This window comes from Cololabis saira, chromosome 1, assembly GCF_033807715.1.
Source record: "Cololabis saira isolate AMF1-May2022 chromosome 1, fColSai1.1, whole genome shotgun sequence".
Classification (NCBI taxonomy): domain Eukaryota; kingdom Metazoa; phylum Chordata; class Actinopteri; order Beloniformes; family Belonidae; genus Cololabis; species Cololabis saira.
The window spans coordinates 38,495,138-38,521,699 of record NC_084587.1 but is presented as its reverse complement, the minus strand read 5'-3'; the positions used below and the strand labels follow the sequence as shown (position 1 = coordinate 38,521,699).

General features: G+C 38.6%; 1 protein-coding gene across 1 annotated transcript; it reads right to left on the bottom strand.

Annotated features, from left to right (window-relative positions):
- On the bottom strand, nucleotides 1-26,562 carry armh3 (armadillo like helical domain containing 3). The gene is made up of 26 exons (XM_061722676.1): nucleotides 26,451-26,562; nucleotides 23,628-23,731; nucleotides 23,482-23,538; nucleotides 22,949-23,095; nucleotides 22,371-22,478; nucleotides 22,161-22,253; nucleotides 21,992-22,066; nucleotides 21,829-21,915; nucleotides 20,334-20,390; nucleotides 20,159-20,202; nucleotides 19,572-19,632; nucleotides 19,446-19,492; nucleotides 18,899-18,974; nucleotides 15,310-15,403; nucleotides 12,584-12,685; nucleotides 12,438-12,496; nucleotides 12,286-12,351; nucleotides 11,829-11,898; nucleotides 11,278-11,338; nucleotides 11,094-11,182; nucleotides 9,744-9,826; nucleotides 9,107-9,233; nucleotides 8,818-8,893; nucleotides 6,239-6,317; nucleotides 2,485-2,601; nucleotides 1-1,136 (listed from the first exon to the last, which is right to left on the bottom strand). Exons 2-26 carry the CDS (start codon nucleotides 23,727-23,729, stop codon nucleotides 1,044-1,046), a joined length of 2,070 nt encoding a protein of 689 aa, XP_061578660.1. The 5' UTR covers nucleotides 23,730-23,731; nucleotides 26,451-26,562; the 3' UTR covers nucleotides 1-1,043.

The following is a 26,562-nucleotide window of genomic DNA, read 5'->3' as shown; positions in this document are numbered from 1 at the left end:
TTTGAGTAGGAAAAAAACCTTTATTTAAAAAAGAAACATAAATACACCTTCAGGAGTTGGAGGCCACAGAAAGCTCCTAGGATTCATGAAGCTGTATAATCCAATCTGCTTTCCACGGAGAGACGAAGAGAATAACCCCAGGAGTTTTCCTGAGTTTATAAACTAGATGTAAGGATCTCTTTCTTTTTAAACTGCCTTCATAAGTGCCTGAGACACGAGCAGTGACACCGAGGAGACTTTTGAACTACAGCTCATCTCAGAAACATTCAGATTAATTTGTTCATGTAAGAAGAAATGACGTGTGCGGTGAAGAGGGGGGCTGTTTACATGGGATCTGGTCTCAGGGTCTGCAACACCAACGTAAAGGTTTTTAATCACTTCAAAGCATCCTCAACTTATTTACTAAAATGTTTTACTCCGCAAACATGTAAATACGAAATACTTTAATTTTTCTTAGAACAATTAGAGAATTAATTTAACATTCACACAAAAAAAAAAAAACATTCAGACCCAAATAAAGACTAAAAGCTCTTGCGGAGGACCAGAGTCAACAAATTAAAAAAAAGACTCTGTATCAATGATGTTAGGAAAGATGTAATCAAAGCTTAAACCCTCTGTAAATCCCAGAAATAAATCAATGAAATGTGATTAGTTTGACACCAGAAGACTGAAATACTTAGTATTAATATCTTAGATCAGAGCGTTCATGTGTCTGTTAAGAGTCCAGCCGATGCTGCTGGTTGCACATGAAGAACCAGCCCATAACGAACACTTCCTTAGACCGCCACGCACATGGTCGACCACCGGGGGGGAAGTCTAGTTTTCAGATCTTTCCTCAGTGCAACCATCGTGTTCCACTCTGCAGAGCAAGTTTCCATTGGTCAGTTCACGGGAGGCGGAGGATGAGGAGTCGAGATGATTTGTGAAGAGAACATCCGAAGACGACACTGGTTGATGTTGGAGTTGTTCATGTGAAAGTGTGTGCACATATCCACACGCACGAAAAGATCAATCTGAAGAGAGGTGAAGGCCGGCTGTGTCTCTCAGGAGATGGTGGAGAACTCCTTGAGCAGCACGTCCTGGCTCAGCGTGTTCAGGGAGACGTTCTTCCTCACGTTCAGACTGATGGAGCGCACCTGAAGACAAACACATTTATTAGCAGTGCACGAATTCACAGGAAAACACGGATACTGAATTAAACCCTTGACATCCACTGCTTCTCTGCATTTGTGTCAAAGCTTCAATTCATTACTACGGCGTGACATCAGTTCCTCTGTAACTGAGGATGAAAATAAAGAAAACCCCGTCAGGTAAGAGTTCAGGGTCCACGTGCCTAAAAGTCTGTGTAGTCCCACAAATGACACTGTGTATCCGGATGAAGGCAGAAAGGTCTGCGTGAGGTCTTATATTTCTGAAGTTGAATGATCCCTGCTTCGATCTCTCACTTCCAAGATGTGATGATCTTTAAAGAGCATTTGCCGGCATATTCTTGTGTAGGCAGTCACCTCTTCATCAAAATGTTTTCCCAATTGACACCATTTTCCAAACCATGCATCCTCACGTTAGCAAAAGCCTGATGATTCAATGGTTTTAAAGAAATACAAACAAATCGCTGCCCTTTTTTCCATTTGCCAGCATGTTGGCAGTTCTGCCATTACATTCATTCATATTAATGTGGACATTTATATAGTTGTCTCCAAGTTTTCATTCGAAAGAAGATATTACATTTTATTAAATGAAATTTTATGACACCAGGTCCAAGAAATTATGGCTAGATGATCAGCCATCTGTCCCGGTGCCTGCTCTTCACATATCATACACATGATTTGAATCTCAGAGTGCACAATTAAAAGAAAACTAAATCACTGTGTTCCAACGGTCCTACACCTCATTAACATGGGACAAATAGCTGTGACACAAATAAGGTCACACTGACAAATGCTGCAAACTGAAAGTGTAACTGACGACGTCAGCGCATTACAGACGGAAGAGACGAATGGAAACCTTCGTAAAAGAGTCAAAGCAGCAGAAAGATAAATCCACACTTCCAATCAGAACTTACAAGGATAATAAAACCAGATTCAAAACAGATTTATGGTGATAGATTGTTTCTGTGATCACACGTGAGCTTAGTATTCATCAACAATGTCAGCATCACGTATGCTCAGGTACTATTTGATGACAGTAAAAACAGCATGAAGTTAAAACTGACTACGTACAAAACAGCTCGTTTCTGTTTCCATGTATGCAGAAAGCATTTTTCTCTCTGACAACAACCACTTCAGTGTCACCAGGACGTCAAATATACAGGAACATTCCTGAGTTAATGTTCCTTTTACAGAGGTGGAGTACTTTAGTAAAAGGAAATTATACTTGATACTTCATCTCAGGGGCCTTTCTGACTTCGTCCAACAGTGACCTGGATCATTTCCATCAAAGATGCAGAATAATCCTCCAGACTCAGAACGCTGTTTTGTCTCTTACCAACTCCTTGAAGAAAGCAGCTTCTTTCGGCTGCTCCGAGTATCTCTCAAACTGGTCCAGACCATCCTGGAGTTTAAGGGTCAGTGTGTCGTAGTTGGACCGTACCACCTCCAAAACCTTAGCGGGCGAAATATAAGGAAAACGGAAAATAAAATTAAGTGCTGCAACCCTCAACTCCACATTTCAAAAGCGGTTAAAGCAATATAGAGGGAACATTTCAACAGGCAGCTCCCTCTAAGCATGGGAGCTGGAGCACGCCTAGATGAGTTATTTAGTTTTAAACACTTCACTGCCTGAGGGATAATGTGAAGAGCTGCTACTTTGGCACTGAACAGCCACGTCCAGCCACAGGCATTAACTCCAAACACGGTTGAGTGTTTGGAGTTTATGTCTGTAGGAAAAGAAAGAAATCACGAAATCCGCAACTAAATGGTTTCCCAGGAAGAATTATACTTGTTTTCTTGTTAAAGTGTCTCATTATATCTTTGTAAAACTGTGCACCTTTTAAGGAGACTCTGAAGGATTTCTTTAAAAAACAACACTAACTAAACTGAACAGTGTTCAATATTCAAAGCTTTTTCTGCTGCATAAACATGCATATAATGGTGCTATTTTTGGATATATCACACAAATTTAGATCCAACTCTACAAAATACTACAATAAAATGTATCTGAACTCTGTACACATGCAGCTTAATTTACAAGAATGATGGGGAACTACAGTGCTTCTATAATGTTGGAGTTTGTCTTTTATGTCTTTTACATACAGTATGTTATAAAACGTGTGTGTACACGTACATATGCATGCAAGTACATGCACACACACTCAAAATAAATACAAATAAGTGTTGTGAAACACCCCATGAGTATGTGTGAATATATCACGTCCACACGTAGTTATGGAGATATTCTTTCAACCTCCACTCCTGTCATTTTCCCCTTCAGTTATGTAATAACCAGGACCTTTACGTATTTCAATGACCCTGAAACACACTATGGACCGCAACGTATTCACAGCAAGATACACGAGTTGCACTTCGTCACACTAAACAGAGAAACTTTACAAACCTGCATATTCCTCACAAACAAGTCCAGCTTTTGTCAAAGTACACCCACCGATGTTTTACTCCGGAAATAAATATATTCCCCCCATAGCACTGGGGGTATATCTAGTGCTCAGCTGAATCAGTATTTCAAAATTATAGAGGATTAGGAACTCAAAACCATTCCTCTTTTCTTTCTTTTTTTATTAAATCTACAGATCTGTCAAGGAAAAAAGAAATGCCGTTTCATTACAACCTCTGGCAGTACAGTGATGAAAATTCATGCTCATCTCTCTGTTTTCCATGTGCTCCTCCCACACAGCCACTACTCTCCACATGTGTGAAGCTGAAGGTCATTTGAAAAGAAAAGGCAGGGAAAGAAAAAGTCAGTTTTGTGATGAACTGGTCGGCACCAAAATAAATAAAGAATAAGCATAACCACATGCACTGTACTCAGTTATACTTGCCAAGGGGAAATTACTTGTTTGTTTTTTTTTAATCTTCAAGCAAAAAGCAGTTTTGTGTACTGAAGTGTGTTCAAACCTCATCATTGTACTCCAGTATGTTACTGTGTGTTAATGCTCTCTGCCTCTACTGATGTCCAGCAGGGACCGAGGACAATGCAGATACAGTGCAAGTGGTTAGTGTGCGTCTAAGAGTTCATTTGAGTGGAATGTTTTAGGATAAACGTTGAAATACCAGCATTACTAAAGGTTAAGCAAATTTAATGTGAACTAAGACACGACTCTTCTGAAAGAAAACTCACACACGGCAGAGGAAATAATGACCTTATTACCGAATAAAGGAGGCACACTGCACTGCTCAATCACAGGTGAATTATGGGTAAAGATGAATAATTATTGACCATATCCTCAAAGCAACAGCTCGAACATTTAAAACAAACCAGAACTGGCTGCAAAGTGCTGATATGAACATCAACAAAAGTACGCTGAAGATGCTTAAAATAGAGATACTTTCCTGTTGTTTTTTATAACATATTTTAAAATTAGAAAACTTAAAACTTTCTGAGTTTAAAGGAATAATTGAAAGCCCAGCGTTTCCATGATATACATGTTTTCGAATTTTTGTTTAAAAATACATTTTTAACATTTAGTGCCTCTTATATAATTTGAAAAAAAAATCTTAATCAGTTAAATAAATGTGTGTTTAAAGTGTACGTAAAAGTAAATTATATTCAAGCATCTCATCTTGTGATGTGTTTTCAAAGGTCAATAGTAAGAAACTACTCTTAATTGTAACTCGTTAAAAAGCAGCTCACCAAAGCTGTTCTTTCCCTTTTCCCTTTGTTTTGAATAAATCTAATAGATAAAAGCACAGAGGTAAGTGCAGAATATAATGAGCAAATCCATCACTCCCCTATCAGTTTGTTAGTAACAACAAGCACCCTCCTGACTGTTTTTCCCATCCTAGCAGATTTGACACAAATTACATAGTTTTTAATGGAAACCAGGCTGTTTATATCAGTTTAGCCCTTTCCTGGTCTGGGCTCATTTTCTTTTTTTTTTTTAATTATGAAAGGTTTCAACAATTGGGCAGCAATTCTTTCTAATAACTACGTCCACTCTTGAACGACACTCTTGCTATGAACAACAACAAATTAGAAATGTTGTAAATACAGAGGTTTACAAATGTATTGGTATCTTAACAGCTTTCTGTAACAACACTTCATGCCTTTATGCCAATTTAGAGATACAAATAAATAATTAATTATATTCAAGAATATCCTTCAGTAGCCTGGACATATTTGCTGGTATCCCTAAAAATGACCATAAAATATAGGCTATAGCAACTATTTCAAAATGTTTTACCTTAATTAGTATCAAATGAGTCTTCAATAATACGAAAACATGTTTGTCTACAGTCAACCTCCAGGATGTGGCAGCAAGAGTTAACAAGAGCTGATCAGAAGCACAGTGTGGATGTAGAAACACTCAGCTCAGGCTCAGTGGCAGATCTAAGGTCCTCAAAAAAGGATATGAATCTGAAACATACAGCTAAAAGCACCAACAACAGTTTTTCTAATAAAAAAAACCAAAACATTTTTGAATGTCCCTTTTCTATGAGCCCTGAAAAGCCCCATGTAAAAAATGTGATCACTGATAAAAAGTTTTCCAAAAATGAGTCAAGGTTACCAATACTTTTATAAAAGTCCAGTGTCATTTTCTTTATTATGCATTTATCATGTTAGTTAAATCAAACACATTCAAATTGATGGATACAAAGAAAGCTTTTCATATCTGTATATAAAGAGAAGTATAAACACTAAACGGACCCTCAATAATTCCTTTCAAAGTATGATAACAAATGATCAGTATTTAAATGAAATGTACAGAAGTCATTGACATTTCAGATTTTCCAAAAGCACCAACTAAAAAGGTTTCAGCTATATGCAGTGATTATGTGTCGGCTTAATCAATACCCTCTCCTCACTTTCGAACATTGTGTGAAAACTTATTTCTGTCACACAGCTACACCACCCTCGACCAGCAACCCTTCAAAATAAAATGCTGAGAGACTTTAGAGCTAGAACAAGAACCAAGCACGATCCATTTTTTACTAAAAACTTCATTAGATTTAAGCATAAAATGGCAGCAGTCATTTGAGGAGGGATGTTCGAGGAGAGTTCATATCAAATAAGTCCAAGATGTTGCTGACATTAGTTTTTTTTTACGTTTTTGTGATAAGCTTACCTGTTCTTCTGACAACTGGGAGATGTGGTTCACAGCAGCATACGACTCAATCTTGGGATTAAAATGGTTGACAATGGCCCTTAAAGACAAAAACAAAAACCAGCACCTCTGAAACAACACAGGAGAGGTATTTTCCAAAGATTTCAAGCTACATTTCTAGTGTTTACACCTGCCCTTCACAGATATTTAGTACGTTAATGTCACACAGCTCATTCTAAAATTATTAAAAACATTTACTACTATTACAGTTCTTTTACACATTTATTTGGTGATAACTGTCACTGAAACATTACCTTTTAAAAACAAAACGTAAAGAAAATGAAGCTACGAGCAGTGACATTTTTTTTTGTGCAAGGGATCTGTCTTAACTCTAAATGGAAGCTCAGTAAAATATCCTGGCTACATCAATGTGGTGTTTCCCTGCAATGGAAACAAATGCCCCTACAACTATGAAAAACTACACTATGTAATGAAAATTGCAGCTAGAGTTCCTTTAAATGACTGCAGATGGAGAGAACAAGCATGTAAACATGGCTCTGACTTACTCAGAGCAGGAGGTCTAAAAATAAAAAGGTTCTGCAGCGAGAGACAGACATGAAACTCTGGAGTGAGGCAAAGTTGCAAAAGGAATGAGGGATGTCCAGGTGGGAGACAGTGTCAGTGAGACAGTTAGTAGAGCAGGGAACATCTAAAGTTAGCTAGGAAGTATGAATCATTAACTCCAGCCCTACTGAAGCTCAACCAGGAAAAAAAAAAACACAAAAAAACCCAACAACTTTACAGCAATGCGGCTTGACTGAACAATACCGTACATGGTTTGTGATTGTATCGTACATCCCACGATAAGACCCACTTTCTTTTAAGTCTTGAATATACAGAGGAAACCAAAATGCAGCACAAGTATATACTGCAGACAGTTAGATACACCATCTGACTGAAGTCGACCATCTGCTACTCTGCATGTCTTTTTCCCTTTTAAGCGTGATTCATGTACATCAGAATGGGGAGAGATGAGGCTCCTTGGTGGCTGTGTTTATGTTGATGAAAGTAACATAAATGATGGTGTTGATATATACGTGCAGCCGTAAGTGAAGGGCAAGGAGCAAAATCGCTACAAAAGTGCAGAGCATGTTCAAATCATTTCAGGACCCAAGTGCACGTCTGAAAACAGTTCCACATCATAGCTGTGGGAAGTGGAATAACAGGCGGCGCAGCACCCTAGCCAGGTTTGGATGGGTGGATTTATGTGCCGTTGTGTTGGATGCGTCTTTGTTGAGTTGGCAGGCCACCGCCAAGTCAAACTGTCTTCCCATGACTCTGCTCTAGATATTCATTTGAGTGGGAGATGATAAAGCTTTAACATTAGGAACAGAAGAACCTGTGTGTGCATGTTCATAAAAAGCTCTAAAAAGATCTAAGGAAAAGGCCCAAATCCATTCACAAAGGCTTTTAAAAATTCTCAAACATTTCTTCACTTGATGTTAACTTCCATCCAGGGTCATTCCTTTCTCCTTCTTAGGATCAAGTATTAGGCCCTGTCCCAATACTCCCCCTAGCCCTCGTTTACATCCCTACCCCTAAATTTTGCGCGTTCCCGTGAGGGTAGTGGTGTCCCAATTCCTCTTTCCACCTAGGGGGAGTGGAGAAAACGAGGGGTAGTGGCTAGGAATTGTCCCTACGGAGCGAGGGTTTTGCGATTCTCACTAGTTTTCCAGGGACAGAATGCTTTTCGTCGTCATTTGCGGACTGAATCAAAAAAAAAAAAACATGGCAGACATTTCTTATTTTTTAGTGAATAAAATCAATATTTTTAGTTTCTGCATAAAAATGGGTTTTGATTACATTTCTAGCGAGAAATATATATTTTGCTTTCATAATATTCACTCAGTGAATGTACATAATCACTTTTTTGCCCGTTTACCCTACGCCGTAGGCTCTGCGTCGATTTAACGCAGAACCATAATTCAGCTCCCAGGCAGGCAGGGAGAAATCCCTAAATTTTCGGAGCAAATTTCTTAACAGGCGTAGCTACAACTGTTAGATTTCATCTATTAAACCAACATTTATCTTCCTAAATGATTTATTTCAGCCAGCGGTAATTCTCCACAGAGCTGCACGTTTCTCCCCGGGAAGACGGCGCAGGTTGAGCTGGCGATCACGTCTGTACGTGAGCTGCTGCTGCTGCTGCGCCCCAGTTTCATCATCGCCGCAAACATCGGATCAAATTTCTTAACAGCCGTTATTTGGATAAACTGAGCCCAGGTTGGGAATCTTAACGGTTACTTTTACGCCTGAAAAAATATTAAAACTTAATAAAGTGCCATTTTAACAGCGCTACAGCTGAAATTAAAACAGCTTTTGGCTCTCAGCTTCCTGATCAGGGGTAGGGATGAAAACGAGGGGTTGGGGGAGTATTGGGACAGGCCCCTGGGAAGATTTCAAGTGCCCTAAAATCTGTCCCTTCTTTTTTAGGGGTAGTGAAGAAAAGAAGGGCGAGTGAAAGAAAGTAGGGCTAGTGAAGAAAAGTAGTGGGTGTATTGGGATTTGGCCTTAATGTACTAGAAGGTATGAGTTGTTACCTAATATTGACCAGGGCATGTGTGACCTTGCTGGCTGGCTCCTTCCACTGGCCTGTGTTGGTAGATACTCTTAAAACTGAGAGAAAACAACAGAAACAGTTAGATACACCTGTAAATGCCTCTTTTCATTTTTTCAGCATTATGCATTTTTGTTACTTAAATTACTTAAATGAAAAACTGATTAGGTGAATTTTAAATCGTCATCTGGTGGGATTTAAACATTTCTTATTTGGATTAGATATGAATGGCCATCCTGTTCCTCAATTACTGAAAGGGTTTTCAAACATACCCATACAGTAGAGGTTGTCAAAGACTTGGTGCATTCGTACGATTTCGTAGTACAGCTCATCGTAGCTGTTGGAGGTGGGCAGGAAGGTGTCACCGTACGTTATGAACATGTTAAACAGGTTCACCACCTGGAAAAGCAGTAAAGATTAGGTTAACTTTAGGTTAGCATGTCAAACTGAAATGATGACTGCGGCTCAACATCAATGGTTGTTTGTTTTTTTTACCCAGTCCAGTAGCTGTCTGAAATGCATAGATTGTCTACTAATCACAAGTTGTGGGCCAAGACTCTCTACTTTTGTTGTGGTTTTTACAATATTAAACACACTGCACCTTGGAATAATTGCATTTGGCTTTAAACTATTCTTTCAAGCACATAAGCTTGACCAAAATTCTTTGAAAATAAAAAAAGAAAGAACAAAGCCTATTAAAACAAAGCAGAACAAATACTGCAGGAGCAGCATAAATTAAGTATGAAATAAATCGATAAAGGAAATTTGGTCTGAAAAGTCTCCCTTGTTGCCACCAAAGATGAAACTGAACAATAAAAGAATATCATTCACATACAGTATCTCTGTGAATTCCACTATTAATAGTGTTGAAAAGTTCCTGTGTCGGGTGTGAGTGCGTGCCTTCCTCACCAGTAAGGCCAGATGAAAGATGTTGTGCTTGGCCAGCAGCGTGGTCTCATTTGACAGCAGGAACTTCAGCAAGTTGATGAGAGCTACAGAGAGGAAAGCATGCTTGCATTAAAGGAATAATGTGAAGGACTGATTATCGTCCACCAGCAGAGGCATATGGCAGCAGTCTGCTTTTCTTAGACATCTAAATTAAACTAGATAATGGAAACACAGGAGGAAAACAAAACCCATAAAGGGAACAAAAACATGCACATTTATTTTAAACAGCACCAACATAAGTTGGCACAAGGAAGATAAATGCTTGCACTGCTTTAATTTAGCTATCTTTTTCCCTCTTCAGGTTTATTTCATGACATTATCACCAAGAGGAGAAAATCTGTGTTATTCAGGGAATTAATGTGATCGTCGATCTGATAAGAGGAATCTCTATTCCAATGAGACCCAGTGTGAGGTCCCATTAAAAGCTGAAATGTTATCCTATTGTGCGTTGACCAAGCTAAAAACGAGGCTGCCAGGATGATTTGTTCATTCTTTAGAGGTTCGTTACTCAATCTCAATGATGCAATACATTTTCAAAACAACAGGCTCAGTGACTTTAACATGAAACGGCTTCTTTTTTTCTAACTATTTACTAAACTCCTGAAGTGATGGCCTGCAAATCAGAAACCTTTCGCTTATGTTTTTCCTGTATCTATTACTTGTTGTAAAGCACTTTGGCACACTGAAAGGCTGTTGCAAAGTGCTTCATAAATAAAGTACATTACATTACATATGTCTATCGTATGCTCCGTCATATCATTTTTGAATGTTACCTTTATGTTGTAAGTATGTATTTGTACAATTCATGTCTTATCAACATGGATTGTACATAGCACCAACAACTGATTATGACTATTACAACAACTATTAGGAATCAATAGATTTTAAAGCCCCCTGTCCTGCCCTACCTCACTGCCTGATTCTTAGTTTACACAAACGTTAATCTTTCTTTCTTGAACTTGACTTTGTCTCATTTGCATGCATCCTGTTGCTGGCATTCCTCAATATTCACAAATATAGCTAATTTTATCAATATTTCTTATATAATTGTGCATCTTTTGACATCTTATGAAACAATTTTATAGCATTTTGAAATTCCACAAGTACCTACAGTAAACTTGATGATGGAGCTCATCAATACTTTACTCAAAACTATGTGCTAGCTAGTGAATGAATGAATTAATTGTTATTTATTAATGTGTCATACACCTAGTATTTAATTATCAACATCAGTTCACCTAATGTGTAGAAATGAAACTCATTTGAACAGGGTTTAATTCATAAAGCTACTAGAAAATGACTCATCTTTACCTGACCAAAGCTCCCTCCAGGTGTAGTGTAACCGGATTCTGCATTTCTTCTGGTAACAGAGTAGTTTGTGGATGATTTGCACACAGCGCCTGGAAAAGAAACAAATTAAGCTGTGGTTAATGAAGCGAGACGGTGACTGAGTCATAATGATGTGCGTGTGATGTATAATTCAATATATGCTCACAAGTACAAATCAAAGGGGAAATCTTTCATCATGTGAGTGACGATGAACTCCACCATCAGGTCTACACAGAGGTACAAAGCAAAAAAATCAAGACTGTTAGATAAAGAATCTTCCAGCCTCACATAAACTATCTGGAATAATTTCTCAGTAACTGGTTGGGTTATCTGAGAAATATCCATACAGGAACGATACATAATATTGCAGCTGTAACACATTTAAAAAACATCCAGATAATATCAGGGCTACGGTGGAGCTCAAAATGGCTTTAAAGTTATAGAGAAACGAGGAGAGGAATTCAGCTCGTTTCTAGTCCTGATACATTAAAGCACATGATGCTGAAAAGCAAAAGCAAACAAACATTTAAACCCACTGAGAGTTGGCCACACAGAAATGGTGAATCTACAACTGACTAATACCAGGAATGGAGTTGTGTTGTTAGTTAATAAACAATATTTTTAATTAACATCTTTGTATTCATGTTAAATTAAGCTGAATCAGATGTTGTGACTAACTGAGGTTTAAGATAATACAATTGTAAAGCTTTTCCATACCTAGAACTGCACAAACCAGAGGCCTTGAAGGGATGTTTTTGCCCATTGCTTTTTTCCTGTGTCGCATGGGCTAAAAAAAAAAGAAACAAAGAGAAGGAGCTGAACTATGGAGTAGGTATTAACTGTAGTATATATATTCATAAATGTATTAATCTATAAATGGAAGGAAAGAGTATTATCCACCACAATCTACCAATGTCCCTTTTTAATAATTAACACTCCCAAGCATAATAGTCTAATTCATAACGTCTGTATGATTGTTGAGATGTGTCATGGTCACAATCGCTCCACAGACACCTAAAGAAATGACAGCTAAAAGTCTCAGCATGCACTTGTAATGGCTGGAAAAATCACCTCATTCTAGTGTTTGTCACTGACATATTAAAATAAAGCTTCTTAATATATTGAATTACTTTGCTCACTATTCCCAGTTAAAATGAATTGTAAAAAAAAATACCATTCTGTGGAGAGTAACTCTGAAGTTCATATTGTCATCGTGAAGAAAGGCATCAGCATACTGGTCCTGTCATACAAGTAATGAAAAAGGCTCTTAAACTGATGGAGAAAGCGAACAGATGCAATTGTTATAATATCTGCAGAAGCTCATACCTCAGCTATGCAAGTGAGGATGATCAGGCACAGTCTGGCACTGTTGAGTCGGTGTTCATCTGCAAACACGGGTACACACAACAAGGCTAGACGAAGGGTGTGAACGGACAATTATCACATGGCAAAAACATCAGCTCGGTGCTTACCTTTAGTGTCTTGCATTACAATGGAAGCGTACTTGAGGAACGTAATGAGAAGGTTGCTGGTCTGCAGATTAGGATCCAAAGGCAGTTCTGGGTTGTTCATCACTGTATAGTAAATATGCAAATTCAACTTCAAATAAAAACTGTGGTTAAAATGATAAAAACTTCATTATAAAATGTAAAATGTCAGAATGGTCACTAAAAGTCTAACCGTTCAACCAGTGTCAAACACAATACTTTGAAAATAACTTTGCAAAAACCTGAAACTAAACTTAAAGACTGCATGCATAACAAAAGCTGCCCTTGTCTGAGCAGCAAGCAAATGCTCACTTCAGCACCAGTAAAGTAAAGTCTTTGTCCTGTTACCGTAGCTACTGTATGATACCGTTAGACAAGCATCTTCATCCATGAAAAATTTCTGCTCACTGAAACACGCTGCTTGTTTCATGGATAAATTATGAGCCCTACACTTTCCTCTTCTCCACCAAACCTTCTGTTCACCTCCTTTTCACATCAATGCAGGCCTAGAGGTAAACATGAATGTCTTACTGTGAAGCAACAGGCCATCATGTAAGGGTTTATCACGGAGAGAAATGCATAACAAGCGATTAAAAAGCATGTGTGTGCAATTGTATCAATTCTACGTGAAGAGTACACGAGTTTAAGCTGCCATGAAATGGCATAGAGCCGCCTGCATGTGACACATCGCTGCTTGAAGCAAGAAGTAAATATTTTATATAGAAAAAGGCTCCTGGGTTTGAAGCAGTGAAGGATAAAACTAGCCAGAGATAGTAACAGACCTTTTAAAATTTACAGCAATATTGCATGATAAACAGCCAGCTTCTCCTGGCAACAACACACCCTCCACTAAAGCTAAAGCAACAGCTATGCACTCACTTTTCAAAGAAAGATTAGGGAGTATTTGAGATTTATGTAAAGTGTGATTATACAGAAGTAATAAACCAAAATAAGAGGCACTATTTGTGGTATATAAATTATTTACTTCAACATGTATCAGCTGGAGCGATTTGAAAACACTGCCAGTGTCTGTGGTTTTGAGTACGACTGCTTGAGGCAGAAGTGAGCGACAAATAGCAAGTTGAGAGCCTGAGTGTTTCAAAATATAAAAAACAAAAAAGAAAAGAAAAATAGTTCAGATCAAATGGAAGTGAAGAGGCAGAGACCCTTAAAACTTTAATGATTTCCATTTCAGCTCACATAAAGAGAACAGAACGTGCACACCTGATGCACATATGCAACTGCTCCGTGACCACATGTCTTTTGGCAGGACATGACCTTTGACATGGTGAGTACCTTTCACGCATTAGGCAAGCATGAGATAAGCAATCCAAAGTAAAATAAACATCCAAAACACTGGATGGTCGTGATACTGATGTATTATTAGCAACAATGCCATTCAACTATGATTTATAAAGCCTGAAGGGAAATGTTACTGCTACGGTAAAAAGTTGGCCATTTGCTCAGTTTTATAAAGTCTCAACGAAGGGTCAACATAGAAGCTGAGAGCTGTGGCCACGATTAATCTCCCATAGAAGTCTCTCTTGCAGATATTGCGTTATTATCTTTTGAAACTTGGGCAACAAGCTACAGGGGTCCAGAGCAGTGGCCGGCATTGATCCAGCCTTGTTGTTCTTGTTTGATTGGTTTCTTTGCGTCACCAGCTCTGATGCTGGTGCACTGCCAGATGACCTCAGATAAAACTACACTAACCACGACACTCATATACAAGACATGGAAGATTATCTGGTGAAACACAGAAGAGCCTAACCCTCTCCAGGAAGTACTCTCTGCTCTAACTCTTGTTAAATACCAGTCCAGGCTGTTGTACATGTAAACAACCAAGTGACTACACTCCTCTACCAAGTCCGCTTCTCTGAGGAAGGAAAGAGTATCCAGCTAATTTCAGATCTCCCTAATATCAACAAACACCTTCCACTGCATGTTCAAAATGAGGTGAGATTCTCATACTATGCCACAAAGCAGTGAACAAGTTCTGTGTACTCAACCTCCTGTCCACCGCTGATACCTGCGTCATTTGTGGAGATGACAGTGCTAAGTAGTAAGAGTCTGAGGTGTACAATAATGAAATCAAAGAACATGATCCTCACAGTGCTGCCGTTAACCTAGACCAACACCATGAGAATAAACAAACTGCAGTGAAAGCAGTCCCAATGACACATTTTACGGGTAAAAAACCCTTTTTCGCCTGATGCTTGGAAAATATATTTTAGGAAACACTGCGTGCTCTCAAAGCTGGTTTAAAAAAGGGTGTCCAAGATCTAAAATTACCGTCTAAGATCATTTTTGATGGCTTCTCCTCCCTTTTTTCTCCCTGTTAACATACATTTGAGAGCTCCAGACCACCTAACGACTGAATTATGGTTCTGCGTTATATCGATGTAGAGCCTACGGTGTAGGTAACGCGGCGACGCGCAACGTAGGCTCTGCGTTGGTGTAACGCGGAACCATAAATCAGCCTTTAGTCTCGAAACATCTATCCTTGCTACATCAGAATTTATTTAGCTGCCATCTCTGCTTATGTGTTCATACTTTTTTTCCCCAATAAATGGCAAAAACAAACCAAAGTCAGAAGCAAAAGATACCATGATATGGACAAACTACCTTGAAACACTCAAAAAAACTCAACTAACAACACCATGTATCATTGTCTAGGCCTGTGTGCAAAAAGATATGAAAAATTCACTTACTGTCTAGAGAGGGTGGAGTTGTGCCAAGTGGAGTTGTTGGAGTGGTTGGAGGAGCGTTGACGGGTGTGGCTGCAATGTCAATCTCAGGGTGGCTCTGGTGAGAGAACAGAAAACAAACACACAAAAACCATCAGTAACGGTCAAAAAGTGGCGTGCCTTGCTGAACAACTTGTTACCCATCAGCAAAAACAAGCAGAAGGAATAATAAAATAAAATGAAACAGAACCACTTAAACAGTAATGTGAAGGAAACATAGGACAATTTACTTTTAGGTAGGGATGTACACAATTAATCCTCTATCAATTCATTACGGATAAGAAATTGCTTGATTAAATTAATTGTCAGTTAATTGCTCTTTCCATTAGTGCTGCTGCCAGTAGAGGGCGCTTCGGCTTAAACTCAACACCAAACCCAGTAGTATGGAAATGATTAAATATTCAATTAAAAAAATAAACGTGATAAATACATGAATTCAAAATAAATCTTAAATAAATAAATAAATAAATAAAGACAATCAAATAAATTCAAAATTAATTAATACAATCTTTATTTTATTTCATAATGGTATATTTGTTTATTTCATGACACTTTATTCCATATTGGTATATTTATTTATTCACGTTTGAGGTTTCTGAAGTCTTCAATAATACCTGAAAAAAGTCGCTAGATTAGCTGCTAAAGCAGACATAAAAAGTTGTCCGAGTGGTCCGAAAACTCACTAAATTGAGTTACCTGCTCGTCAGGCTAAATAACCACTCCACCACATTTTAGAACGCTCATTCGTTCAATACGTTTCAGTAAAGCAAAGTGTAGGGAAGTATAGGGAGCATTTCAAACTAATAAATGATGACAAAGAAGCCAAATGTACATTATGTGGTACTACGTACAACAGCTCAACAAGTTACCACCTAAATAGCTGGCATGCAGCCGTGCTGCATGAAGCGGGTGCAGTGGCTTCACAACATACCATCACCAGCATGTGAGGAGAGCAAGCATGTAATGATATGAAGGATGGAGGCGGAGGGCATTTCTGAGAGCATACGCAGCATGATTGACAAATCTAAGGAATAATATTCTGTTGGGGTTTCTATTCAGAAGGCTTTCAGCTAGGTTGCTAACTTATTTTCATGTGAAAGTAGCCTTAATATTTTACTTAAGTTCTATAAAGAATTTATTTTTGTTTGTACCATGTCCCTAATGCCACAATAAATAATTCATTAAGTATTATATAACGTGTATGTTTTATTCAGTGTATAAGCTATATTTAGCTTGTATTCTTATAGACCCCATTGAAACAGGGAAATTTAGGGTAAAATGACCATTTATCAATTAAATGTTAACCGGTCGACCAAGTCATCTAATGATTAATGAATTAACCGATAATTTCCTTTGAGAAATGAAAAACTATTAGAAAAGGATGCATTACTCTTCCTTTCTCACACACACACACACACACACACACACACACACACACACACACACACAGTCATTTTTACCAAAGTATTGCTGCAGACTATGAATTGGATGTCATGAAATGTTGACAAATTTGGATAAAAGGGAATGAGACATCTCCACTGAAAATGTCGATACGACACTGATGCCAAATTGAGATTGAAAGCATTTATATATTACATTCGGTCTAAATGGATTAAGCAGCAAAAGATTAGACATCCCTGTGCCAATCTGTTGAGGACTGGTAACAATTTTTAATATTCATTGAGGATTTTAAAAATATCGTGTATTTCAGAAGGCCAACTGAGCTATCCAAACATTGTCATGTCACGCAATACAGAAATAAATGATTTGATCTGAAATCACCCACTTCTAACTGTAAAGTCCAATACTATCTAGTCACTATGTTGGGGAGTCCTTAGTGGGGGAGAGATGAAACAAACTCATCAGGAGAGTGGACCTTCAGACACTATTGTTTTTGTCAGCACCTTGTGTGCATCATTACTGTTGCACAGATGAAAACGTTAACGGTTGTACACTACTTTTCATGATGCATTATGGGATACACTGAGTGGAGGATATAATAGTTCTCACTACATATCTTTCTTGACAACTCTACAAAAAGGCGGCTACTCTTTGCTGTGTGCTAAATAAGGCACGTACGTACAGGCGTTCTGAAACATTTCCATCAAAGTGGGCCACCAACTTTACTGCATTGGCCTTCACATACTGGCCCAAGCAAGAGAGAATAATACCGCAACCGTGTGTCCTTACATACACGGAACCGGTATTCCAGAACCAAAGTGTGACTCAACGTCGTGTGCATGAAACAAGACAGAAGGCGTCAATCACGTTCACTGCGCTCATATTAATAATAATAAAAATAACAACAGCAGAGGAGAAGAAGCTGTCAGCTTTCTTCAAATTGTTACAGCACCTTTAACAGGAGTGTTTGTTACCGTTGTGTGTGTGTGTGTGTGTGTGTGTGTGTGTGTGTGTGTGTGTGTGTGTGTGTGTGGCGTGCTGATGTGGAGAAGTTGACCAGGAAGGTTTTAACAGCGTAACTAGACAGATTTAGCTGCATGTACAGCATCAGTACAGTAAATAAGAATGCTGCATCTCCTCCAGTGGGAAGTCTCCGGGTTTTCCTCACCAGCTGCTGTTTCATTTGTGAGCGGGTTTTAACTACAAGAGCTCCTCGTCCCTGGAGCGAAGTGCGACTCCTCTGTTCTTACGACAATGGTCCACACACGTCCAACATGATCAGAACGTTGTTAAATTCTCACACTTCCTACTAAGTTACGGAAAGGGGGGATGGCCTTTACATACACGGCCGGTCTCCCCCTTTCACGCCTTTTGGTCTACCTCGGGTGACAGAAAAAAGAGCTGATCTAATTTTATGCCTTTACGGAGAGAAAATCCCTTTTTTAATTCTCTCGTCAGCCACCAGGTTTATGAACATCTGCACCTCAGAGTTGGATCACCAAACAGACGTTTGCACTGTGTAATAAAATCGCTGCGAGCCGCGAGTCATTCTCGCGCTGATTCCCCGCTTCTTGATTGAAACGTCTGACGGCCCCCCGACCAATCAGTGGCGTGGAGGGTGGTGACGTCACATCCAGGGCCGACTCAGCACGCTTAGAACCTCGGCAGCCTCGGTACAGAAAAAGTATCTGCTTGGCACGGCTCCACCCGCCTCGGCCCGTAGTGGAAAAGCGCAAGACGGGAGCGTGGCGAGTAGAAGCGCGCTGAGTAGGTACTAGTGGAAAAGGGCCATTACATACAGGTACCATGACCACCAAGAGGGGGAAGTGCTCCACAAAGAAATGCCAGTATGTCAGGACATACTGGCATATTGGAAATGTCAGGACATTGGACACAGCCAAAGCAAAAATGTTACTTTTAACAATCTCTTATCTTAGAGAGCACTCACATCAAACACACAAACGTCTCCTCAGTAAAAAAAAATACAAAAACCCAAGTTGCTCCATAGCTGCTTCCTTTTTTAACAACAGCACCAGTACAAAATTATTAACTTTTTCTTAAAATTACGACAAATAGGGGACTTTCAAACTTTTGAAACCACTCCAAGAAAGTGAGTGCATGTTTACACAAAGCCATGTACATTGTATCTTACCTGCGCCAATACAGTGATGAAGTTTCTGTTTAGGTGCACAGCCTCATAAAGTGCCAACAGAATAGCCTCGTTAGTCCTTGAAATGAAAAACAAGGTAAGATCTAATTAGTAAAATATACAGTTACTGACATGTCATAATGAAGCAGACAAACTAAGCAAGTTTTTGGGCATCAGTTTTCCATCTGTAGCAATCCTTCCAAACTAAACGAGCAAGCAAAAACGTTCTTGTCTGACAGGTGACAAAGAAACTTAACAGACTGTGTAAATGAGCTTGTATGGTAATCTGCAGAGAAACAGCCCACCAGAGGAGTGACTGTCCCCGCAGGCCACTTCTGTTGGCACTTCTATAGTAGCAATGACACTGCAGACACTCACTATATACACTTAAAAAAAAAAAGTTTGCTTGAAGTTTTCCAAGAATATTATGTAACTTTGTTTTTAATTTAATGTAAAACAAAACTGAAAGTGTATGGATACGTGTACTCTATCTAAATCTATACGGAGAACGATGTAGCCGTCAGATGGATTGATATGAATTTGCACTTACTGTACAGACAGCTTCTCATCAACATCTGCTATAAACATGCTGCCCACCTGTGAACAGAAACATTTGGGAAATATCTAAGGCAGGGAAAAAAAACGGTTTTCTGTAGATATATGAAGTGGACCTTACCATGCTCGTAAGGGTGGAGAAGAATCCCCCCTGGTTCTCCTCCTCTTTATCTTTGTACTGTCTAAAAGGTTAAAGAACAAGAAAGGAAGACAGGATGGACAGGAAATAGGAAGTCATGAAAAAGCGACAGAAAGCAACAAATATATCAAAGACACCTAAGCCATTCAACAGCAGCAGATTCATGTTTTCATCCAAACACAGCACTTAACTACCACACATTCAGCTAAAACCTCCTTCTATTGCCTCCAATTTATTTTCTACGGGGTATTCAATTTATAAACAGAAAACAACAAGCTCTATTAAGCCCTCATCCATCTCTTTGATGCGTCTGTCTATGCATGCAGAGAGAAACCATCCGCTACATAAACTGCATTTAAATTTCCATACTTGCTTCATCCAAAAAAAAACATAACAGACTGCCAAAGAAAACTTTTAGATATAAATAACAAAACTATAAAAAGAGAACGTGCTTTTTTCCACATGAAAATAAAAATAAAACATTTTAAATAGACAAAGTGCCTTCTCAGCAGACCAAACACTGTATCATAAAAGACACGTTTTAAGACATGTAAGTTGAAAGAGTTCACCTGTTATATTCTGTCAGCGCTTGATGAACGACCATTCCCATTCCCTGGGGGTGGGGGTGGGGGTGTGAAGGACACATCCAGTATTTTAATCAAACCTTTAAAAAATCTATTTGATGAGAAGCTGATTGCTATTTAATTACTATGCCTCAATGAAGTTGGAACAAAAAATACTCACATCTAAAGTAGGCTCATCATCCACAATGGAGAGTTTCACAATGTATGGGTTCACAGACTAATACACAGACAATGAGACAAAGAGACAGAAATCCCAGTTACTACTTCATTAACAATTCAAGATTGAATAATATGCAGATCTCAAAGGGCTCTTACACTGTACATTCAGTAGAAAGCGCTTTCATACTGCAACTGATAAGGATTAAAGGGCATCTTATGGTCTGTTTCCATCATATGACTTAACTCAACACGACTACCTGTCTTTCTGGAGGTAGTAGCTGGTAATGCACTTTTTTTAGTGATGCCTGAGTTTCCAAGCAATGCTTAACGATGATGTGAACACTGCTGGGATTGGACAATGCGATTCTTCCTGTGGCCGCAACAGAGATGTTTCTAAAGTCATAGTTAAGTCCTGTACACGTCAGCACACTTCCTCGTTTTGAGGCAGGAAGTCATTTGAAAGTCTGAATCCGAGATTTCAGATTCACAGGCGTTGTTTTCCCCTCTACAGCACAACAACACAGCTGTTATGGTCACACTGGAAAGATATCACTACCGTACTCTTTATACAATTTAACCACGGTGGGCAGCTGATAGTCTCTGCAGCATGAGTCAAGCTGAGCCGTCGTAGGCAATGCAGCATTCAATCATGTACAAATTGTTTCCTAATGAAACTTAAAAATACACAAGGTTTTGACCGAGATGGAAGGTTGTTTTCCTGCAGGATGAACACATCCTTCACTGAATCAAGATTCATATCAAGAATTCATTTTGACAAATGAAATAACACAACCCGGGCTTTTTAGGGAGCACATTCAGATTTCCTTTTTTTTTTTACTGTTGTTGATGCCACTTCATTTATCAAGTGTTTTCTTATTTAGCCCTTATTTTTTTATGTATTTCTGGGGCTTGTTGTAAACCATAGTTTAAATCTACTTTAAATCGACTTTATAAACATGACATTTGTCAAACTTAACATTAAAATGTAGAAATTTTCACAGTAAATTTAAATTTCAGACAACATAAAAAATGATTCAGGTCAACATAGTAAATGCTGGTAGAATCGTTCAAATAATACCATCAACATTTTTGTCCACAAACAACAGCTTGACCTATATGTTACTTAAATAAAGAATGTGATGTTACACTTAAATAGAGGACAGAATCCCCCACCGCTGGAGAAGTGGAGTCTATGTCTGAAGTCCTTATGTCATTCAGAACAATAGACAAATATGTAGCATATTTTTGCATGTTGATTTATTTTTTTTGTCACTGAGAGCCATTAAAATTCAATTTCATTAATTACACCGGTCTCCTGTCAGGACAGTAAGGGAGCACAAGCAACAAGTTCTATGTCTATACAAAGAACTGTAAAGGTGTACATGCTCAGCATTTATTTAAAAATTCCCAATAAACCAGACTTTACTACAGTCTTCCTGTTGAAGTAAAACAAGGACTGTCAGTAGTTACCAAATTAACATACCGGTAATACTCACCTCATATTTTCTATAGTTGACAAGAAGGGCCAGAAGTACCACAGCATCATAACCATGCTGCCCTCTACTGGATACATCTGAAAGAATCTGAACAAGCGAGGGAGAGTCAGCATGGAAATAAAACAACAATACCATAATCGCATTGTATAGACGAATCACTTACTTGTAGGATGGCCTCAAATATGCTATTAATCATTACATACTCCAGTATGGTGTTCTGACTAATGTTGTCTGTTACCTGTAGATAGAGTGTTCCACATGTAACTTTTAGCATTTTTAATCTCACCAAAAGCAACTTTTTAAGTTGTTGGTTTCTATATAATCTTCCTCACCGTCACCAAACACAGCAACAGTTTGAGGCAGAGGCTCTTGAGACTCTCTGAGCCGTCTCCACAAAGAAGGCTGTCCAATCTCTCCATCAAGTCCTGCAGGTTACAACAATACAAGAAACTATCTAAATGAAAAACAGAAAACTCCACCAGTGATGTTTATGCACCAATTTCCCACAGTTCTTTCCCCTTTTAAGGTAACATTCCACTTACCTTCATCCTTTGCTCAGCCTTGTCAAACCCCATGAGCATGTTGATAATGTCAAAGCCAGACGCTGACTTGTTCTTCTGGTGAACCCCTCGAAAAAGTGCACAGAGAGTCTAGCGAGACAGGGAGCACAGAGGATGCTGAACACAGGTTGCTAAATGTTTCATGATGAAAAATACAAAACAGTGGCAATACGATTGTAATGAAGGTCATGGTAATTCTGAATATTACAGTGAACCCGACTGCATTATATATAACTTTTTCTAGCATGCAGTGCAGCTCAGATTTTACAAAACTGTTTATAAAAGCCCTGAGCTCCACTCACACAGATCAACACGTTTAAAAGGTGCTGACCTTTATCTTTTTTCCCTATTTTTTTTTCCTCTTAACCATTTTTTTGTTTTTTGCATTCTTAGCCACATTGTTAACACATTTAAATGAAACAAGAACAAAGCAGACAAGATAATTTATCAACACTAGATGTGTCGATAAGAAACATTAGAGCATTTTACATGCTTCTAATTTGATAATCACAAGCACAAAGTAACCTGTGTTTGCAAATATGGGTGCTAAGCTTTATTACCTGCAGGGCATTGACCACTTTGATCTGATGTTCTTCTCCAAGAGCCTGAACACAGTGGTGAAACAGGGAATTGATGTTGTCTTGAATACACTGGACTTCCTCCCCATCTATACTTTCCAACTTGGACTCCAGGTATTCTAGGTTCACCTAATACAAAACATGATGAAGAAAAGTGGGAAAATGTAGAAAAGGTAGAAAGACTTCTGAAAATATCTAGCTGATTATTTCACCAAACACTTATCTCGAAAAAGCAACATTTAAATCATTAAATGCTATTAAGGAGCAGCTACACAATCTATGCAAAATGTTATCAGCCAGATGATTGTTAGTGTCATGCAGTAACTCGGTCTGTGCAGCACTTATTTGGTTAGTGTCTGATTTGTGGACATCAGCGCTTCCTCTTTTATTATATTCATTAATTTCTCTTTGGGTACTAATGAAGTTAGAAGTAATTGAATTGTGACTGACTGACAAGCATTACTGCTATAGTTAATATCAATAATATGAGACGTAATGAAGTATCTTTTCTGTACCTTCATAAGAAACAGCTCATCCCAGAAGCGAGGGTTATTTTTGGCCGGGTCTTCTTTCTAAATAAAGCAGATAGGACACCAATAAAATGTTAACAATTTATTTATTCAAACCTTCATCACTGACACTCTGCCACTGGAATACTTACTGCAAAAATCTCATCATACATGAGAACCACCTTCTCTTTCAGAGGTTTCTTAGATGAGGATGTCCTCCTCAGCAACCCTGCTTTCTTCTCAACCTGAGACATGTCTGCAGAGATAGATACAACATGTAAAAACAAGAGTTATTTTAAAAAAACTATAGATTTTTCTTACAATAGTTTATCAACGTTATAATAGTGACGCTATTCTGTATTTTTAGTTAAATCAAAAAGGCGAGGCAAGTTTATTTATATAGCACAATTCAACACAAGGTAATTCAAAGTGCTTTACATCGACAATAAAAGCGGCAAGACACAATTAAACAGTAAATAAGAAATAAAATGAGGTAAAATTATGAGAAAAGAAGGTAAAATAATAAAAAGCACAAGTTGCTGAAAACTAAGGGCAGTAGAGTACCGCAGGTACACATCTCATTCACGGTCTTCAGAGAGCATTTAATTTAAGAGTACGCTTAAATACCAAATAAATGAAATAAAATGATAAGAAAAGAGATAAAATAATAAAAATTACAAGTTGTCAAAAATAAGGGCAGTAGAGTACAGCGGGTAAGTATTTAATTTAGGAGTACGCTTCAGTAAACAGTAATGTTTTTAGGCCGGATTTCAAGGAGCTGACAGTTGGAGCAGACCTCAGGTCTACAGGAAGTTTGTTCCACTGGTGAGGAGCAGAATAACTGAACGCTGCCTCAAAAACAATGAGTAAAACTGAAAACAGTTTATGTGGGTTATCAGGATATTCACTAACTAACTCTCCACCCTTGTCATGAATTGTATTATTATACCCATATATTATAGGTATAGGTATTTCCCCTGATAAAGGGGTTGCTATGGCTACTGTGACATACTAACTAGAAAGTTAGTTTGCGATCCAGACATTAATTTAATGGCGACTATTACAGTCTAATAGCTTCAGCAACAGGTTCATATTTATCATTACAGCTGTGTTTATTTGTTTATTTAAAAAGGATCCCCATTAGTCTTCACCATGGGAAGACTATTCTTCCTGGGGTCCACACATAGACATACAAAATATGACAATAATACATTTCAAAAAGGGTGAAAAACATTCACTAGAATTCCTGAAATAATAAATTGAAACAAAAATAAAAGATTAAGTAACCCACCATCCACATCTTAAGTAACAATATTTGCTACTATCACCAGATCTGTATCCACTTTTGAGCGAAATAGTTTGCAACGACTTTATAATTTATAATATACCCATACCTCTATTTATAGTAGTATAAATATACTACATATCATAATATAGTCTGGCAGTCTGGACACCCACTCACGCAGCAAACTCCAACGTATCATAAAAAAAGCATCTCTAATTACAAACACCCCCCTCCCATCACTTGATTCACTTTACCATAAACGCACAATAACAAGAGCACATAAAATAATCTCTGATTCAACACACCCAGCTAACCACCTGTTTCAACTGTTGCCCTCTGGCAGACGCTTTAGGTCCATTTCAATAAAAACAACCCGGTTCAAAAACAGCTTTTTTCCCACTGCCATCAGGCTACTGAACTCCACTCCTCTACATACTCCATTTGTGTTAAATGTATAGTCTGTATGTAAATGTCTGCTTTAATGTCGATGTCTGCTCATGTATGTTAAATGTATAAACTGATGTCTGTTGCCACAGTACTATGTGCAGGCACTATGCTGTGCCGAAAGCAAATTCTGCCGACTTGTTGTGCAGTCCTTAATAAATGAATTGAATTGAATACTCATACATTATAATATACTCATACTTCTATACTATATATACACTCATAGCCTACATTGATTTAGAATATATTTACTATTAAATGTATAATATACATACAATTTGCACAATAATCACAATATATACCTAGGGCCGATCATGACTTCCTTCTGAACCACAGCCTTTAGTCTCCTTTTAAAACTTGACATCTAGTTTATTGCAACTATACATGGGGGAGATGTGTGTGTGTGTGTGTGTGTGTGTGTGTGTGTGTGTGTGTGTGTGTATATGTGTGTGTGTGTGTGTGTGTGTGTGTGTGTATATGTGTTATAAGACTGTCTCATCTAAACCAGGTTTCTAACACTGTCTACTAACACTGATATGTAAATGATATGCTTTGTTCAGACCTACAGATAAGCAGATTACGAGCTTTATGAAAAACCTACCAACCAATAACCAGTTTAAAGTTCAGACAATTTTAATCATGAAATGTCAACGTGACCTTTGACATTATGACAGAAAAGCAAACATATTCCAGGCTAATCCGTAGGTGGATAAAGAGAAGGGTGTTGTTCCCGGACGAGCACTAGTGATCCGTGATCGATGATGATCAGATTAATATCAATAATGGCAGGAATGCGCAGCGAGCATTAGCCACCTCGCCCACTGTAGCTCAGCTTTAAACATCAAAAACACCCACACGGTTACCTTTGAGGCAGCTACAGCTGTACCAGCTGAACCTCGCAGTATCGTGTTCAACAGCAGTCGGGCTGCCAGAAGTTTAACTTAGTAAATGGCTCAGAAATACCTTAGCAGCTGAGGCTAATGCTACACAGCTAACCAGAGAGGCTAAAGGCTGATTTATGGTTCCGCGTTACACCAACGCAGAGCCTACGGCGTAAGGGTACGCGTCGACCCGCACCGTACGCCGTAACCCTACGGCGTAGGCTCTGCGTCGACTCGACGCGGAACCACAAATCAAGCTTAATGTTGACACTGATTTGACGTCGTCCAGCCCGAGAACCGGTAAGATTGTTTTACACATTAGCGCGGCCGTGTAGTTAAAGTACGGGGGTGCTGCCTGGACTCACCTCAAATGGAAGTGTCACAATGTGTGGTGTGAATGTAGTTCATGAATCCGTGTTGCAGCAGCAGTATCCGCTAGCATGCTGCTACCGCCGGCCCCCTGCTGGTCGTCATGGA